Genomic DNA, 19,283 nt, shown 5'->3' on the forward strand with positions numbered 1-19,283 from the left:
GTCCATAATAGCTTTGTTGTTTTTATTATTATTATTATTATTATTATTATTATTATTATTATTATTATTATTATTATTATTATTAGCAGCAGCAGCAGCAACACTGTTGTGTCTCACAAAGACTATATTTTTAGATTTCATTTCTGCCATGTTTCTTAGTGATAGTGTATTAATATTTTCCAGGCCTTCATTTAACTGCAATTATGACATTTAAGACAAAAGAAAAAAGTTGCTTTCTTTTTTCTTGTTTTTCTTTGGCTCATTTTTCTCCCCTGTTGTAATAAAGTATGTGATATTGCAAGTGAGAGGTATCAATCATCTCAGCCAACAATAACAGCTTTGAACATGATAATATTGTAGTAACTGTTTGAGACAAAGAGAAATAATAAACTATAATGGAAAAATGAAAATAAGGAAGATTGAAATCTATTGAACAAATTGTGTGCCTGTGGATGAATATATATCTATACACACATATTTATATATGTGCAAACACACACACACAACATACTCACAAGCACACATATATATATCAACATTTTAATGTCCACTTTTTCATGCTTGAATCAATCAGACTACCTATGGCCAGATGGTCCTCTTAAACCCAACCCTACCACCTGTTTCTGAGTAAGGTAATATTTCTCCTTAGCAAAACATGTTTCCATGAAAGACTAGAAATAAATGTATTGTATGACAGTGATGCTTGCCCACAACTATTACACAATGTCAAAACAAGGAGACACATACACAGAAATATATATATATATAACAAGCTATGCGTAGCTGAACTCATGGAAATCCTGAAAAACTTACATGTACCAGGGACCATACTGAACTCCAGAACAGAGATTTTGGAGTTGTGCTTGCATTTCAGGAAATTCCTGTTAGCGTTTTGGGAACCGCATAATGGTAATAATAGTGGTATGAATGATAATTACACTACAGCTGGAAACTGATTGCTGATGAGAGTAGGAGATAACCCCCTCATAGATGACAGGTGGCATGTCTGAAGGAGGACAACAGCTGGAAATCAATGACCTGCACCAAAGGGAGATAATCTCTATTGTTTATATTTATCGTTTTCCCCTTCATATTTTAAAGAGGTCATAGGGTCTGAAGATATGCCATAAAGGTACCCTTTATGGTGAGAAACTCAGGGTCACCCTATAAACTATGAATATAGACTGCTATACTTCTTAGAGTGTGCTTCTTCTTTGGATTCATATTTTTCTAAAAAACGTTTATATATATATATATATATATATACATACATACATACATACACACACATATATACACACACACACTCAAGTGAGTATATAAGTGCAAAACAAGGCGGAAAAAATAATACTTGAATACCAAAGGTAGAGTAATATACTTCTTATTAAAGCTGCAAAATTATCACAGAACTATTATTCAGAGTTTCACGTTCCTGTTTGTTGGGTGATAATTTTACAGCTTTAATAAAAAGTATATATATATATATATAGTTGAAATTTATAGAAAAACAAAAGATGAAGACAAGTGTATGAACAGCAAGCAGGTGTATTAGTTTGATGCTCAGAAAAATGAAAAGGACTTTTACGTTTCAAGTATATGCTCTTCAACAGAAAGGAATAAGAGAAAATAAACAGAGAGAGAATGAAAAAAAAAAAACTTGTAGATTTAGCAGTCAAGCATGGCGAATGATTAGAAAAAAAGTTTGAATGAGGAGGTTAAAAGGAAGGGAGATAATAAAGTGCTGGTGATCCCAAATGAAGGTGCATGTGTGTATATGTGAGAACGGTGTGTATGAATGTGTGTGAATAGGGGTTAGTGACTCTGACGTGTGCGAGTGTGTGCATCTGTAATGTGTGTGTGTGTGTGTGTGTGTGTGTGTTGTGTATAGCAGTTGAGGTATGCTTTTTCATGTGGTGTGAGTACATGTGTATATATTTATATATGTATGTTAATACCAAACAGTGAGAGTGAGTGCTCAATGCTGCACTAGAGGATAATATTCTTTATTTGTAGGTTAACAAGGTTAGTTTCATGCTGAGAATTCTCAACAATTATCAAACTTGTCATATGGGACATTGGTACTCATCTTTCTCTCTATATATTCCATGCCAGCATGGAAAGCAGACATTAAATGATATCTGATTGGTTTGTTTTAATATCCACTCACAGGGTTTTGGTTAGCCTGGAACTATATATATATATATACATAATATATTATTTCGCTTTCTTTTTACCCCTTCCCAATCTCTCCTACTAATGGCATTAGCATAGAAGGTGGACGTTAAACGAGAATGATGATGATGATGATACTGCGTATGCTGTTTTCATTAGATTTTATATACGAGTTATGTTTTAATCAAGATGACTCCAATTTATTATCATATATCTTATTAGTCATGAGGAAAGCTGTGGCCATGATACTTTACAGAGCTTTCACCAATAGTACTAATAAATTGCATACCAAAATTATCTTAGAAAAATTTTGACAAATACTTTGATGTTTTTTTTTTCTATTATTATTACAATTAGCTTTTTTTACTAGAATCATTTTAGAAATGAATTTTTAACAGTTCTTTTAAGAATATTCTAATACTGATGACACAAAAATAAAAACAGCAACACAAGCAAAATTCAAAGAAGCCATACAATTTAACCCTTTCACATTTAAATTGGCCATATCCAGCCAAAATATTCTACCTGTTTTATATTCAAACTGACTATATTTAGCCCCTCACACTTACCCTATAATGTCATACCAAAAATAATCAAACACATCATTGAAATCTCAATGCAAAAAGATAATGCATGGATAGTTCAAAATAATGTGAATAAATAAGCATTACATTTGACAAAATAATCTAAATGCTAAATATCATCACACAGATGCAAGGACTTATTGGCATTTGCTTTCTTTTGGACAACATTGATAGGCTGGAAGAAAGAAAGAGAGAGTGAGAGAGGCTTGCATGCATGAGCAACTGCTAGTTTTCCATAAAAAAAGTTCTTGTCTAGGACTGCTCTTAGGATACATACAGAGACTTTGTATATATAATCTTTACAACAGGTATGGACAGCCTTTTACAAGAAGAGAGTCACGTGAAACATAGCTCATTATCAAACAGGCAACTAATTTTTTTTTTAAGCGGTGTTGTGCCTTTTAGAAGTTTGCCCAAGACTGCTTTGCAACAATGCCACTGTATCCATCAGTATTATTAAAGAAATGGAATATAATACTATTTGTATAAGTATAATGCAAAAGTTCTCAGTACAAGTAAGTTTTAATTTACTTTTAGGGTTTTTAAAAAGTGAGAAGTATTTATAGTTTTTTTTTTAAAGAATACAACTAAAAAATAAGGATAACTAGGTGAGGTTACTGCAATGACAGTTTAATTTGATTTGTTGAAGGTTAATAGATTGTGGGAAACTGAGAAGAGTACAGAGATTCTGTAAGGATATAGAGAAATATATATTTAACCATTTTTCAATTGTGTTATTTTTCCTTAATTTTCCTGTATAGAAATGATGTCTGAAGTGTTTAAGAAAGAAGAGAAATAAGAAGATGCAACATTTAATACCTTTCTTACAAATGTATGTAATATTAATAAAATGGAATGATTATTAGTGTGAAACAAAACTGGGCCACAGCAAGTACCATACAGGATACTTGTTACCCCTAGTTATCGTTTAATATTTTCTCATATAAGCATAGTACTTCTCTTATGTTTCCATGCACATCTATGATTTATTTTAAGATTATAAATGGACCTTAGTATTTGAATGGTACTTTACCAGCCCTAAAAGGATGAAAAGTAGAGTTGGTCATGATAATTAAATGCCACAAAGCATTTAATGCTTGAATGACCTACCAATCCATGTTTCTAATATGATTGGAAGAAGGAATTATTAGTGATGACACTTGCACCTTTCTAAAGACTATTAATAACTTTCATAGACACAAGACCACAAATTTGTAAAGGTAGAGGAGTATAGTTGATAGAATCAACACCATAAACTGGCATATATTTTATTATCCCTGGAGGGATGAAAGGCCAAGTCAACCCTGGTGATATTTGAACTCTGAACATAAAGTGACAAAACCAAATACGGGGCAGCTTTTAATCTAGCACTCTACTGTTTCTGCCATTCCAATACCTTCAATTTTATATTACTGATAAGTAGGATAGATGATGACAAATTTGGAAAAGAAAAGAGAGTTATTTTAGTTGTACAAACAACTAAAAGATATTCAATCCAACACAGATTTAGATGATTGTCTCACATGCTTTAAGAATAAGGTATTTATGGTTTAGATAATACTTTGAGCAATAATTAAAAAACCCTTAAAGAAGCAAGGGCAAAAAAAATAGGGATATGATGGTGGTGGTAGTAGTAGTAGTAATTGATAATGACGGTTGATATCAAGTAAAATATTTATCTCACACAATTGAGATAAATACAGGTTAGTTGCTTGACATTTTGTAATTAGAGATATGTGTTAATGAGTAATGAACCCAGGGGGAAATTATGGTGTTCATGCCTTTCACAAAGGCATTGGTGGTGTAAGTGAAATGAAATAGTTACAACTAAGTATCAAAACCAGATAACAAAATTCTGTTGGCTAGGTGCATACTTTCAACTTTACAGCACTTGCCAAGGATTATGGTTAAAAAACAAACTATTAATTTATTGATTTTATATGGGAAGGGCTAAAATGGAGAGTTTGATGAATAGAGTTTTATTATTGAAAAAAAAAAAGAAAAATTGGATAATCTTAGTTATTCACAACTTTACAGAATTATTAAGAAACTAAATTGTAGGACAAAAAAATTCATTAATATTGACATCTTACATTGGAACAGAGCCACACATTTGCCAGGAAAGGGTAGAAGTTGACTGAATTAACCACAATGCATGGCTGGTCCTAATTTTATTGGCTGTGGTCATATGAAAGATGAAGTCAACTGCAGTGAGATTTATAACTGTGTACTCTGCATGTACCTTTGGCTATTATTACCCTCTTTCTTTACCTGTCTTACTGCTGTTTACTGGCTCTTTTTTTCTTCTCTTTTCTGATGAGCTTTAGTACACATGAGCACTGTATACACTTAATTCATTATCATAAATATTATATAATACAAATACAGAAATAAATATTTCAAAAGCATCTAAGCCCAATGCTTTATCATTTCAGTTGACTCATACCTTCCATGAGTATTAATATTTTTATTTTATTAAGAATACATAAATTGTCACACATATACAGATATATATAAATATATATATATATATATATATATATATATATATATATACACACAGACACACACATAGAGTGAAAGAGAAAATACCTTACATAAAAAAAAATTGATTTCTTACATAATAAAAAAAAAAAGAATTGAAATTGTAACATGCATTGTAAAGGAAAGTATCAACAAGACATGATTAAAATCTTCACTCATAGTGAAACAGAAAGATTTCATCAGTTATGAATCAGACTATGTATGTATGTGATATGTAACAAAGTTATTTCTTTATATTACTGTGAGAGTACATATGTACAAAGGAGTACCCAAAAGTAACCGGAAACGTTCTCTGTGGGACAAGCCCGCTGTAGTCCAGGCTTCCACCGCTAGAAGTCACTTGATGCAACCCTCAGGCATCAGTCTGCAAATGGCATTGTCCAATGAGGTCATACTGCCACATGGTACATCTTTGCTTTGCAGTGCTTCTCTCCTGTTCGTTGATTTTTGTGATGGCTGAAACAAAGGAACAGCATGCTTCCATAAAATTCTGTTTTCTGGTGGGGAAAACAGTGGCTGAAACAGTTGTCATGTTTCAAACAGCTTACAAGGGTGCTGCCATGAGCAAAACACAAGTTTTCCTTTAGGAATGGTCACTTGTCACTTGAGGACCCACCTCGATCAGGGGAATTGTCGACCTGAAAGAATGAAAATATCATGAAAATTCATGAACTGATCTTGGAGGACCATCACTGAACAATTGACAAACTTGCTGATATGACTGATGTGTCTTGGAGCTCCTGCCAACGAATTTTGAGTGAGGAATTGTGAATGAAAAGAGTTGCAGCAAAATTTGTGCCTTGCTTGCTCACAGAAGATCAAAAGCAGTCACAACTAAATGTTTGTTGTGAACTGAAAGAACAGTTGGAAGTTGATCGGGACCTTTTTTTGAAAGTCATCACTGGTGACGAAAGCTGATGCTACGGAATTTGCAGATGTGGAAGAGGGGAAGGAAAAAAACGAAGGAGGTGTTAAAATGTATCATTTCACAAGAGTTCCAGCACTGCTTGAAACAGTGAAAAGCCTGTCTGGAGAACATTTTGAAGGCAATAAAAGTGTAAACATGTAAAACTAAGTGAATAAAATAATATTGGAAAATTCTGGCTTCTTTTGGGTACCCCCTTGTAATATGTCTTTGCTTGTGTGTATGTACATGGGTAAATGTATGAGTGAATGATGTTCAAATCACAGTGACCAAGAAGGTAAAGTGTGTGTGTGCGTGTGTAAACCACCAGCATCACTTGCAAGTGAGTATGACATGGTAGCATGTACCATTTTCCATCAGTTACTTTAGATATATATGTAGTCATAAAGAAGAAATGGACGACCCCTTGGCTCTTCCATCTTGGCCCCAACAAAACATCAAGAATGCGACAGTTGGAGGAAGAGAGGGCAGCACCAGCATTCAGTTGTCCTCATTTACAGCTGAATAAACTGGTGCAATGTTCAAGAGCACAATACATAATCTTGTCCATGAATCAAACCAAGTTTATACTCATGAATCTAAGAACTAAACCCATACACCATGTACTTTCACATAAATACATACATAAACATATATATATATATATATATATATATGTATATAATGATATGATAACCATAGTTGAAGTATGTGATTAATGGTTATAAGGAAAAAACAATTCTATGGAGATTTATTTTTGATCCAAGAATCAAATTCTTACATTTAGGACTTATATATAACTAGAGATTTGAAAAGAACTTCCCACAAATAAATAACCATGTTTTATATATATATATAAAACTTTGTGTGCGTGTGTGTATATATATATATATACATACATACACACACACATACATAATAGTATTTAGAATAGCACTAAACTTCTTTTTACTATGCAATCAACTAGATTGAAAGAAAATGAACCATTTAATCATTTCTATAAGAAGAAAAGAGAAAAATAGCAATCAACATTATCTTAAATTGAGAACAAAAAAAGTTCACTTAATTTCACAATTTTCAGTAAAAAAAAAAAAAAAAAGAATTGAGATAAAAATATGAAAAGGATGAATGCTTAAAACGTTCCACCAGCAACTTCCTGCTAAGAAAGTAGATATTTTATTTGTTTGTTTTATGGCCAATTTTGTAAGGAGAAGAATAACATTGATTGCATCAACCAAGGTATTTTCCTGGTATTTATTTCAGTGGTTTTACTGGAAGTGGGTGAATAACAAATTCATCTTTGCTAGGATTTGAAATCAGAATAAAGTGAGCAGAAAATAAACACTCTAAAGGATTTGGTTAAGTGTTCTATTGTGTAGCAGGAGATTACACCTCTCAGTATTTAATTTGTTGATACACATCACCATTGGCATGAAGAATGAAAGTAAATTTAAGACAACAGCAGAATTTGACCTCAAGACACTGAGATAATGGACCTGATGGTATAAAAGCATTGATGCTGCTTATGATAAACTAATGTAGATATGAAATGAAAGACTTTTAAAAGAGATGAAGTGGTGTTCATGATGTTCTATTTAGCATTAGCTAATTAATGTATGAAAAGGGGAATTAGATGTATTTGTTGAACCAAATCCATTTTGCATTATTCAGATAACCAGGCTCTTATCTCACTATTCTGATGACATACGTTTTTGTGAAAATGAGTTCATATCTTGTGGAATACAGAGGATTCTAAGCTGAAACCATTTTATTAGTTTTCAAAAATAATGATTAGAAAACAATTCTACACTTGCTTTATGTGAAACGGTCATCAGCATCAGCATCACCACGATCGTCACATAAACATCAAGATAAGAAGAGTTATATACCCTGCACAGAATCACAACACTATGGCTGCAGTGATTTTCAAATTAATTTCCATGAAATCAGTAGTCAAGCTGATATACTAAGAATATATATATATATATATATATATATATACAAATATATATATATATACAAATATATATTTATACAAATATATATTTATACACATACATACATATATATAGAAATTATCATTAAGTGTTTATATAAAATCTTTTCACTTTTTTTATGCAGTCTTGCATATTCTTTGTGCTATTATTCACATCATCCAAACAACAAAGAGAATCCAATGATGACTTGGGCTGTTGTACAATTATAGAAAAGGGATTCCACATTATTTCTCATTGTGAGAAATAATTATGCTTCTCATGAGACCAGATCCAATGTGGAGTTGATTAAGATATTTTCACAGAAATTAACACACACCTGGATTCACAAAGCAAAATCTCCAAGTTCATAGAAATATAAAATATTTGACATTGATCCAGTTTCAGTAATTCCCTTATACAAATAACTTTCACTTTACTTATGTCTGCCAAACAATTAATTTTGATGGATTATGCAAGCTGGAGCCATCATTCAAAACTATAATCCTACAGGTTATAGGCCAAACATGCCATCTAGTTTAACACCACTAACTGGTCCATGAGAAGAATTCACTCTGTTGTAAGTATCCAGACTAGAAAAGAATGGACTAAACTCAAGTTCCTTTTCTACCAACATTTTCCCTGCAGATCTCAAAGTTTGGCCTCACCTGCATCAATGTTGTTTGTCTGAAATAACTTGCAAAGGTCAAGGCAATGTTCTGACTAATGCTTTTAAAAACATTATTTAATTAGTTTGAAATCTATGCAGAACATCATTCTCCTATATATCTCAATTGTGTGTTATTTCTTATGAAAACAGGGCATTTTAATAAGTCTTTTTTGATAATAACAGGAAATCTTGTGAAAAAAAGTCCTCAGATTTATAGCACTGGAAAGATGAGCCTATGTCATGTTTATACTTTCTCAGAACTCAAGTGATGTAAGTTAAAGTCTACAACCAAGATATTTGAGACGAGAGTGTTAACTTTTTCTATGTTCTAAGTTCAAAATCCTGCTGACTTAGCTTTGACTTCCATTGCACTGAAAATGAATATCAGGTATTAATCAATTTAATAAAATGTATGGTTTTGGGTTATTGTTGTTGTTATAGTTTTGGTGATGTCAACTCAAAAAAAAAAGACAGAAAAATGAAGTACAAGATTTGAGGATTATGAGATTTAAAGAGTTCAGATTAGCAAAGTATTAGTTTTGTTGTTCATCTCTCTCTACAATGTCACTGAGAAAATAATTCCCAGCAATATACCTGAGTTGATTCAATTGTCATATTTCTGTAAAAGAAATTGGCCTTGTGACTAGTCAAAACAAACAAATAATAATAATAATAATAATAATAATATGTTGAAAACAAAAACAATTTGCATACAAAGAAAAGTAATAAAAAACAGATTCTTTTTATTAAAAATATATATATACTGTATTTTCATATTTGAAGAATATTCCATGATATACAAATTATTATAGTTGTTTGTATGATTTTTAATAAAAAAAATAAAAACAAATGGATAACAAGAAAAAAACATGCGAAAAGGATCATTAAAACTATAAATTCCAGTGTTAAAACCAAAGCATTTGTGTGTTTGTGCTTGTGTGAGTGTATCTTGCTCTTCATATACATGACCATTTTTTTTTTCTGTGATAGCATGCAGGACTGGATTTGATGAATAGAGGCCCAAAACTATTTCCCTTCTGAGGGCCCCTCCCAAACCACTACTCTCAACTAGAATTATTGAAATATGCCCTGGCCAGAGAGTCCTGAGATTTTGAAGCTTCAGGCTTCAGCTTGACAAGCAAACAGGTAAATCCAGCACTGGTAGAATGAATAAGATGTGTTTTGTGGGGCAACTGTTTTCAAATGCTCTTCTTACTAATAATAACCACTCACTTGTCAAGTATGAGTGAAACTTTTCATTATTACTTAAGCAAAACAAGACAAGAAGAGTTCCATACCATACTTAGAGAAACCATATTTTGACTGTCAGAAAGTTTGAACAAATTTCTCTGTAACCAGTAGTCTACTTAATACAACAGTAATTCACTTCTGTGAATAGTAAATTTTCTATGCTTTAATAATTGTTAAACACTTTGAAAAGTAATTATTGAAATTTCAGACAACTTTTCTAGTCTCTACGTTAATTAGATTTCTCTCGTGTAGATTTATCTTAAAGACATAATTTCTAACATAGGAAAAGGGGACCAGTTGATTATATTTATCCTGGTTCTTGAGTTCAGAAGGATAAAAGGTAAAGTTAACTTGGGTGAGATTCAATCTCAGAATGTTAGGGAAAACAACTAAAGACTGCATGACATTTTGTCTGATGCAAAACTGACTTTACCAATCCACTCAATAATTGCTTATAGAGAACTGCAGCTGAATTGGTTGCTAGAGTGTAGGCCTTCCAACATTAAAGAGAACAGTTAGTTCACATTTATTACAATTATTATTTTTTCTATTTCAAAATATTTTCTCCCTTCATAATATGTTGGTGTCAATAATTGTTATAAACTGGAAAGTAAAATCCATAAATGTATAATTCATGTTATATTTAATACATCCAAGATGAATTATCCAACAATCACAACTCCAAAAGGTAATGAAAAATGGAGTTTTTTTTTATACAAATGAAATAAATATAGAAAAGATAAATGTTAGTTTCGACAAATATCTACACACTATCAGATAAATATTTGTACAATCTTTTTTTTCCCCACCATTCATGAACATCTAAGTTTTATAAAACTGGTATTTATTTCCAGTTTGTGTGGCATTAAGCAAAAGGGACAAGAGTCTCCTTTGGATAAAATGCCAGTCCATTTTCCCATAAGTAGGTTTGAGCTCAGCACTGCAAGTCAATAGATACCTTTTCAATTTTAACAGTGCTGTCTCACACAAGGTAAACATAAGGCCACTGACAGGATGCGAACTACTAAATGGAAGGCTGGTGTCTGCATCCCATCAATTCAGCCATCTGCTTACTCTATATGATTTTTAAAGATGCAATTAAAAACAACGTTAAAAAAATATAAATAAAAAACAAAAAAAAATGTTTAATATTTTTCAGCAATGAATATTAATTACAGGCAAATTTAAAGAATTAAGTTTCACATAATCACTGGCCAACCACACTTGAGGTAAGTCTTGTAAGTTCTCAAATAATACAATGAATATTTGAGTGAAAGTATATAAAGAAAACAAAGCCAAGAAAGCTTTTGTTACTGATATTGGAATTGACTCTGCAAATACAAATTGGTATAAATTTCGGCTGATGAATTTCTGAAGCAAATTTGGGCTAATCAAAATATTAGATTACGCTCTGAGCAAACTAATTTGAAGTTTATTAAGTCTGCATTAAAATCAAACTGGAAATTTTTGTTAAGAATATTAACAACATCAAAAAATCACAATAATCAAAAACCAAAAAAAAAAAAAAAAAAATTCATATTTTTTAAAAACATGTTCATAACAAACTGTTGCAATATTTTATGAGACAAAATGTAAAAGCAATTTTGTTAGCAAAATGGCTTGTTTAGATAATACGTTTTCAAAACATAACTTGGTTGAATAATTTATAAAAATAACTGAACTATATGACTGGACACAACAAAATTTTGAAAGAACCAAAATAATTGGGCAATGAAGAATTCAACTGAAATTCTTACATTTTTTAAAGAATTTTAAATGAAACTCTACATCATTATGACACTCAACATGAATGTGTGTGTGTGTATGTGTGCAAGTGTATACAGATATATACATACATGTATATGTGTGTGTGTCTGTATATATATATATATATATATATATATATACATATGATTTAGAGTACTTATTTGAACTATGGTCTTTCCAGATGTATATTGGCATATTCTACTATATATCCTTATCTATACACAGAGAGATAGAAAGAGAGAGAGGGTGAGAGAGAGTTCTTATAACCGATTCTTGAATTTCTAACAGTGTTGATTAGAAGAGCTTGAGTTCTGCATGTATTCAATAAGATCAGACTGATGACATCTCTCTATGAGTAATAACATCTCTGTTGACAACCTTAAAATTAATACTCTGAAAGACAATTACAACTAATTTTACATAATGCCATCAAATTAATCTGCTTAAAAGATAAGTTGGTAATCACTGATAAAATCATTTCAAATTAAAATGTAAAAATGATGAAAATATCATAAGTTTCATTGTTGCCTTAATTAAGTTTGTTTCTGGTCTCTTTTTACTATCACAATAGGCACTGTGTCAATTTAACCCTTTTGATGTCAACACACCTGAGGGTGCTCGCGGTTCTAGGATACAAACTTCATGTTTTAAAGTGATCTAAATTAAAAACCTGCTTATTAAATTTTTATGTTGATGTACATCTCAAACACCAGCTTAATAATGACAAAGCTATTTTACTAAATTCTTATTTTCAAAATTAATTTAGACAGAAATATTATATCATAATAAAAAGGTTAAATTTGCACATCACAAGCATCAAGTTATATATATAAATATGTGTGTGTGTGTGTGTATATATATATATATATATATATATATATATATATATATATACACACACACACATATATATATATGTGAGAGAGAGAGAGAGAGAGAGAGCAACAGAGAACTATTTGCTAACATTTCCTGTCTACAAATTGTCTGCTAGCACTATGCATTCAAATTCCTCTGCAATAAAAAGACTATTACTTGAAAAACACGTAAGGGTTGATGACAGGAAGAGCATCCAGTCCTAAAAATCCTGCCTCAAATATCTTCCCAGCTAACCCATGATTGCATGCAATAACAGACATTAAATCCACAAACAAATAAAGACACACACACATATATAAATATATATATATATATGTATATATGTCAATTCATCTGTTTAAATGTGCTGGTGTGTATTATTATTATTGACATCACAATCAAAATCAAATCCGCTGACGTGGTCGATGACAGCACCGCCTGACTGGCACCCGTGCCAGTGGAACATTAAAAGCACCGTCTGCGCGTGATCGTTACCACGGCCGCTGACTGGCTCCTGTGCTGGTGGAACATAAAAAGCACCATTCAAGCGTGATCATTACCAGTGTCGCCTTACTGGCATTTGTGCTGGTGGCATGTGAAAAACATTTGAGCGAGGCCGTTGCCAGTGCTGCTGGACTGGCTCCTGTGCAGGTGGCACAGGAAAAACACCATTTGAGCATGGCTGTCGCCAGTACCGCCTGACTGGCCCTCATGCCGGTGGCACGTAAAAACACCCACTACACTCTCGGAGTGGTTGGCGTTAGGAAGGGCATCCAGCTGTAGAAATTCTGCCAGATCAGATTGGAGCCTGGTGCAGCGATCTGGCTCATCAGTCCTCAGTCAAACCGTCCAACTCATGCCAGCATGGAAAGCAGACGTTAAACGATGATGATGATGATAGATATACATATATATTTTTGTCACTTAGTGTACCTACTGCATTAAGAACAGATAGTCATTAATCATTGTCAGTCAACATACAACAAGAAAATATCCCAAAATTCCATGCTATCATGTTAGTGAAATGAAAGTAAATTATGTCAAGAAGGATATTTTCAATTTACAGATTTTTAAAAGCATTTTCGTTTTAGTTTAAACATTTGCCTAAATTTAGTTTCCATTTATAATTTATTAAGTGGCTTCTATTACCATCAAGTAACATTACTGTTTAAAAAGGATTGTATTATACATACATATATATATATATATATATATATATATATATATACATTATATATCTGTGCATGTGTGTCTCTGTATGAATGAATGTTTGTGAATATTGATATGACAAGCTTGTTACTGCTTGAGAGAAATGGTGATGATCCTAACATTCATGATTCATCATTCAATTGTTTTGAAGACATCTGAAGTAAAAATACAGAAAAATCTTCACCTGAAAGACTGGTAAGGTTTGGCAACAGAAAAAGTGTCTGGCTGTAAAATCCAGCCACATATAAACTTACCATCTAACAACATGCTAGCATGGAATAAACAGACATTAAACAAATGAAATGAAATGTGTATATATATATATATATATATATATATATATGGCACAATGGGTAAATTGTCGCCATTTTATATTTTTAAGTTTACACATGCACATTGTTTGTTTTTGATTTTGTCAACTACACAGTATAGTAGGGTCAGTTTGGCACTGTCTGTGAGAAAAACAACACCATGATACAATTCAGTCTGCCATAAATTTAGAAATGACATGCTGTATTGCATGGCATTCGTGCCAGAAGCTCCAATACAAACATTTCAGAAAGTTTGGATGTCAATCTGAGGACAGGTACTGAGAATGATAAAAATCAAATATCCAGTCAACATCATGGTGTTTGGAGTGATCACTAGTGATGATGACGTTATGCCTCCATTCGTCTTCCCACATGGCCTGAGACTCAACACAGAAGCCTACATCAAGTGCCTGGAGGTGGTAATGCTGCCCTGGGTCAAGAGGGTGGCTGCTGTGAGACCCTACGTCTGGCAACAGGACTCTGCACTATGTCACACAAGCAGGAGAACCCAGCCATGGCAGTCAGACAATTTCTGTGACTACATCATCCCTAACAATATGGCCACCTAACTCCCAAGACTGCAATCCTCTTGATCATTATGTGTGAGGCGCAGTTGAGTGAGAGACCAACAAAACTCCTTGTAATACCAAAGATGAACAGAAGGCAAGGAAAATGGCAGTATTTACCAAATTAAAGAAGCAGACCACCCAGAAGAGTTGCAGGAGATTCCGAAGTCGTCTGGTGGCTGAAGCCAATGGCGATTTTATTGAATAAATTTACTCTTTAGTATTTCGAGATATTTTTATATAATTTTGGGAAATATATCTGTTAAAATGAGATGTCAGTGTTATTTTCATTTCTGCGTAATTTAGACAATTTATTCACCGCACCCTGTACATATATATATATATATATATTAGAAGGTTTGGAGGTGATGTTCAGGAATTACATATTAGAAAAAATAATAAGGTACTCAGATATCTGGATGGTTGTACATTTACAGATTTTTATAAATCATATATTAGCGTTTGCATCTATTCTAGTAGACTCTCCAGATTTTATTTTTCTTAATATATGATTTATAAAAACGTGACATATTAATAAACATCTGTAAATGTACAATCATCCAGATATCTGAGTACCTTATTATTTTTTCTAATATATATATATACACACACACATACACATGTATTGTAAAATCAGATATCTTATATAATTAATCTTATCAGTTGTTTTGTTGATTATGTATATTTAAATTTTTCAATTATTTAAGAATCTATTTGTGGATAAATTATTTTCTACTATTGTTTTCTTTCATTACTTCTTGACACTCTTCAAGATAACTCCAGCCTACAGCACTTATTGCTCTACATTCAGCATTAATATCTTGTTATACAAATTGGTAAACTAATTGTTGTGATCAGTTGAATTAATTATTAGATACCTATCCTTATAACCATTCACATAATACTATATTGTATTTGTAAATAGTATGAAGCAATGAGAGATGAGTACTTAATATGAATTGAAGAAAGAATATTTATAAAAATGGTAAGCCAATATATATCATATATATGCATGTATCTATGTGGATATCATCATCATTTAATGCCCATCGTCCATGCTGGCATATATATATATATTAAATACATACACATCTTTTCCATGCTTGCAATTGATTTTATATTTTGATGTTTTTTATCTGATGACGGTGAGCTGTAAATAAATATTAAACCACCTGTAATAAATTGTTCTTATAACAAAATAGCCTGACTCCATAATTATCCCAACCAATACAATGCATTAGACAAACATAGAGGCTTAGTGTGGCTTCTACATTGAAATTCATTAAGGTAGCTTGGCACATCACTAAGTATGTGTATATTAAGAAGGCAATGATATATATATATATATATATATATATATGTGTATGCATGTTTATTAACTTTTATAAGGAAAAAATTGACAGCGATTTCAAAGTGTTGGCTTGCTCATAAGGCAAGCAAGACAGTCAAAATTTCAAAGTCACTGTCAATCTTTTCCTTGTTAAAGTTAATATATGTATATATATATCAATTGAAGTGTACAGTATTATGTATACATTATGGCTGATCGTACCAATCAGTTTTGCACTAGGAGTTCAACGGAGTGCTAAGTATCTGTCCGATTATGTAACCCTTTGCTCTTCAGAGGTTGCCATTATGGAATGAAATATGGCAACTCTACACACACACACACACACACACACACACAAAATAGGCCTCTTTCAGTTTCTGTCTACCAAATCCACTATCGAGGATTTGGTTGGCTTGAGGTTGTACATTATAGTAGAAGATACTGCCCAAGGAGCTATGCAGTGAGACTGAACTTGGAACCATGTGGTGGGGAAGGAAATTTCTTACCACACAGCTACACCTATAGAATATACAGGTACTTATGTATGTTTTGAGAAAAAAAAATTTAAATAATGTTGTGCAAACGAGGCAAAAAAAGAGTATCAAATACAAAGTAATAAAATGATGTAGAATTTTATTTATTTCACTAACCATGACAAATAGTTTCATATTTTCAATCTTTAGATGAAACAAGAAAAGCTTTATATATTCCTTCACATGAAAAATTACATTTCCTATGAAAATATACAGACTTCCACAACTGTCTGAAGATTGCAAATGTGATACTATTGATAATGGTAAGTGAAGTTTTCATTCAGATTCATATGTACACACACACATTCATACATACATATAATTTTATTCTTTAAACTTTTGACCTATATATTTTGTATCAATATATGTAATTATTTTAAAACTATCACACTGATATCAAACAATTGTCATCTCAAAGAACTTTAAATTTAATTAAATTTTGATGAATTCAACCTATCAAGTTTATCTTTAGCTTTTGCTATCAGCATGTGATACTCACATACATGCACAAACTCGCCTGACTGGCTCCTGTAGGATTTTCGAGCGAGATCGTTGCCAGTGCCCCTGGACTGGCTTGTGCGGGTGGCACATAAAAGACACCATTTCGAGCGTGGCCGTTTTCGTGCGGGTGACACGTAAAAGCACCCACTACACTCTCTGAGTGGTTGGCGTTAGGAAGGGCATCCAGCTGTAGAAACTCTGCCAAATCAGATTGGAGCCTGGTGTTGCCATCCGGTTTCACCAGTCCTCAGTCAAATCGTCCAACCCATGCTAGCATGGAAAGCGGACGTTAAACGATGATGATGATGATGTATACATACATATATATATAAACACATGTATTTATGTGTGTAGGTGTGAGAGCGTTATGTATGTGTGTGTGTGTGTATGTATATATATATATATATATATATATATATCACACATGTATATATGTGGGTGCATGTATGTATATATAGAAACACAAATGTGCTATATGTACACCACACAAACATATATACACTCGAAAAACAACACAATCTTAGACGTATACAATTCCATTCATACACACATTTTAGTTTGGTTTCTCTTTAAATCAAGTATAATATACAAAATATAAACTTTTATTTATATATTTTTCTAAAATAAACAAATTTATAACATTTTTGAAAAATATGAAACTGATACTTTTCTACAAAAAAATATCAGGAATAAAAATTAACATATGATAAATACATTTTCTTACAGAAATATACATAAACATTATAAATTGTTGGTATATATATATCCATTTATTTACATGGATTTTTAAAAAATAAAACTCAATATATAAAAAGTGAACAAAAATCAAACAAAATCAAACAAAACAACTCATAACTGATATTGAATTGCATGTCAGTTGATTTAAAAAAAAAAAATTCATTGCTTCCAATTCTCAATATAAATGGAGATATAATGTATATGTGTGTGTGTGTGTGTGTGTGTGTATATATATATATATATATATATATAAAACATGTACACACACATACACGCATTTACACACACATGCATACATACACACATTCACACACACAAACCACTTGTTTTTCTTCCTTAATGGAACAAACAATTTTGATTTACATATGAAAAATAAAAATAATAGTAAGAATAATTTAAAAGAAGAAGAAAAAGAAGAAGCATGTTAAAATTATTGTCAATGTGTAATGTTATGTTCAAATATCGATAGCATAATACAGCAGTGTGTTTAAAGATTTGTAATCATCTTTGTTGTAATCGAAAAGGCAAACTTCATGGATTTCATTATAACCAGATTGAGTGACTGCAAGAAAACCATTATTACAATAACTCACACATTTTGGTGTAGTCAGACCATCTTTTGGTGTAATTACTTCCCATAAGCGTCCATTCTTGGCCAAGATATAGATTGTACTGTTACAGATAACTAATGTGTTGCCATCAGCATCTGAACACATTCCCTGTAGGTTTGCATAGCATTCAACTGACAAATGAAAGTCTTGTAAAGTGAAACTTCTAAGCAGATGACCATCAAATCGAAATAATTTTATACAACTATTTCCCGAGTCACTCACCAAGATCTGTTTTTGCTTGTTGACTGTAACAAAATAAGGATGGTCAAAATCTCGTGGACTGTCTCCATAAGAGCCAAAACTGTGACTGAACTCACCATTTTTGGTCATCACAGTAACACAATGTTTGCAGATGTCTGTGACAACAAAGTCTCCATCAGGACTGATAGCAAGACCATATGGGAACTCAAAGAACTTGCTGCTACCACATACTTGGACTAAGTTGCCCTCTTGAGTGAAAATTTTGATGCAAGCATTCACACTGTCTGTTACAGCAATGTTTTCTTCATTTGTCATTGCCAAACACATTGGGTAGTTAATTTGATCAGGTCTTATTCCTTTGCTTCCAAATTTTACTTTTAGGATCCCTTCACTTGTAAATATTTGTACCCTGTGGTTTTCAGAGTCAGCCACAACAATGTCTCCTGAAAGAATAAATGGACTAATTAATATAACATTTAATTTCATATTTCCAGGCTGAAAAATCTCTCTAAAATCAAGGATAAGGAGGTAGAAATATTGACAATAAAGAACATAAAACTAAG

The 19,283-nt window shown here is 32.0% G+C and overlaps 1 protein-coding gene across 5 annotated transcripts in view; it reads right to left on the reverse strand.

Annotated features, from left to right (window-relative positions):
* Positions 1 to 13: 13 nt before the first annotated feature.
* LOC106878688 (uncharacterized) overlaps positions 14 to 19,283 on the reverse strand; it is a 54,548-nt gene continuing 35,278 nt past the window's right edge. For all 5 annotated transcript variants that reach the window (XM_014927984.3, XM_089350595.1, XM_052967000.2 and 2 more), the window contains exon 3: positions 14 to 19,163. In XM_014927984.3, coding sequence (XP_014783470.1) covers positions 18,364 to 19,163 — 800 coding nt within the window. In that variant the 3' untranslated portion in view covers positions 14 to 18,363. The remainder of the gene's footprint in view (positions 19,164 to 19,283) is intronic.

The sequence above is a fragment of the Octopus bimaculoides genome, chromosome 4 (assembly GCF_046866305.1).
Source record: "Octopus bimaculoides isolate indiv1 chromosome 4, ASM4686630v1, whole genome shotgun sequence".
In the NCBI taxonomy this organism is placed as follows: domain Eukaryota; kingdom Metazoa; phylum Mollusca; class Cephalopoda; order Octopoda; family Octopodidae; genus Octopus; species Octopus bimaculoides.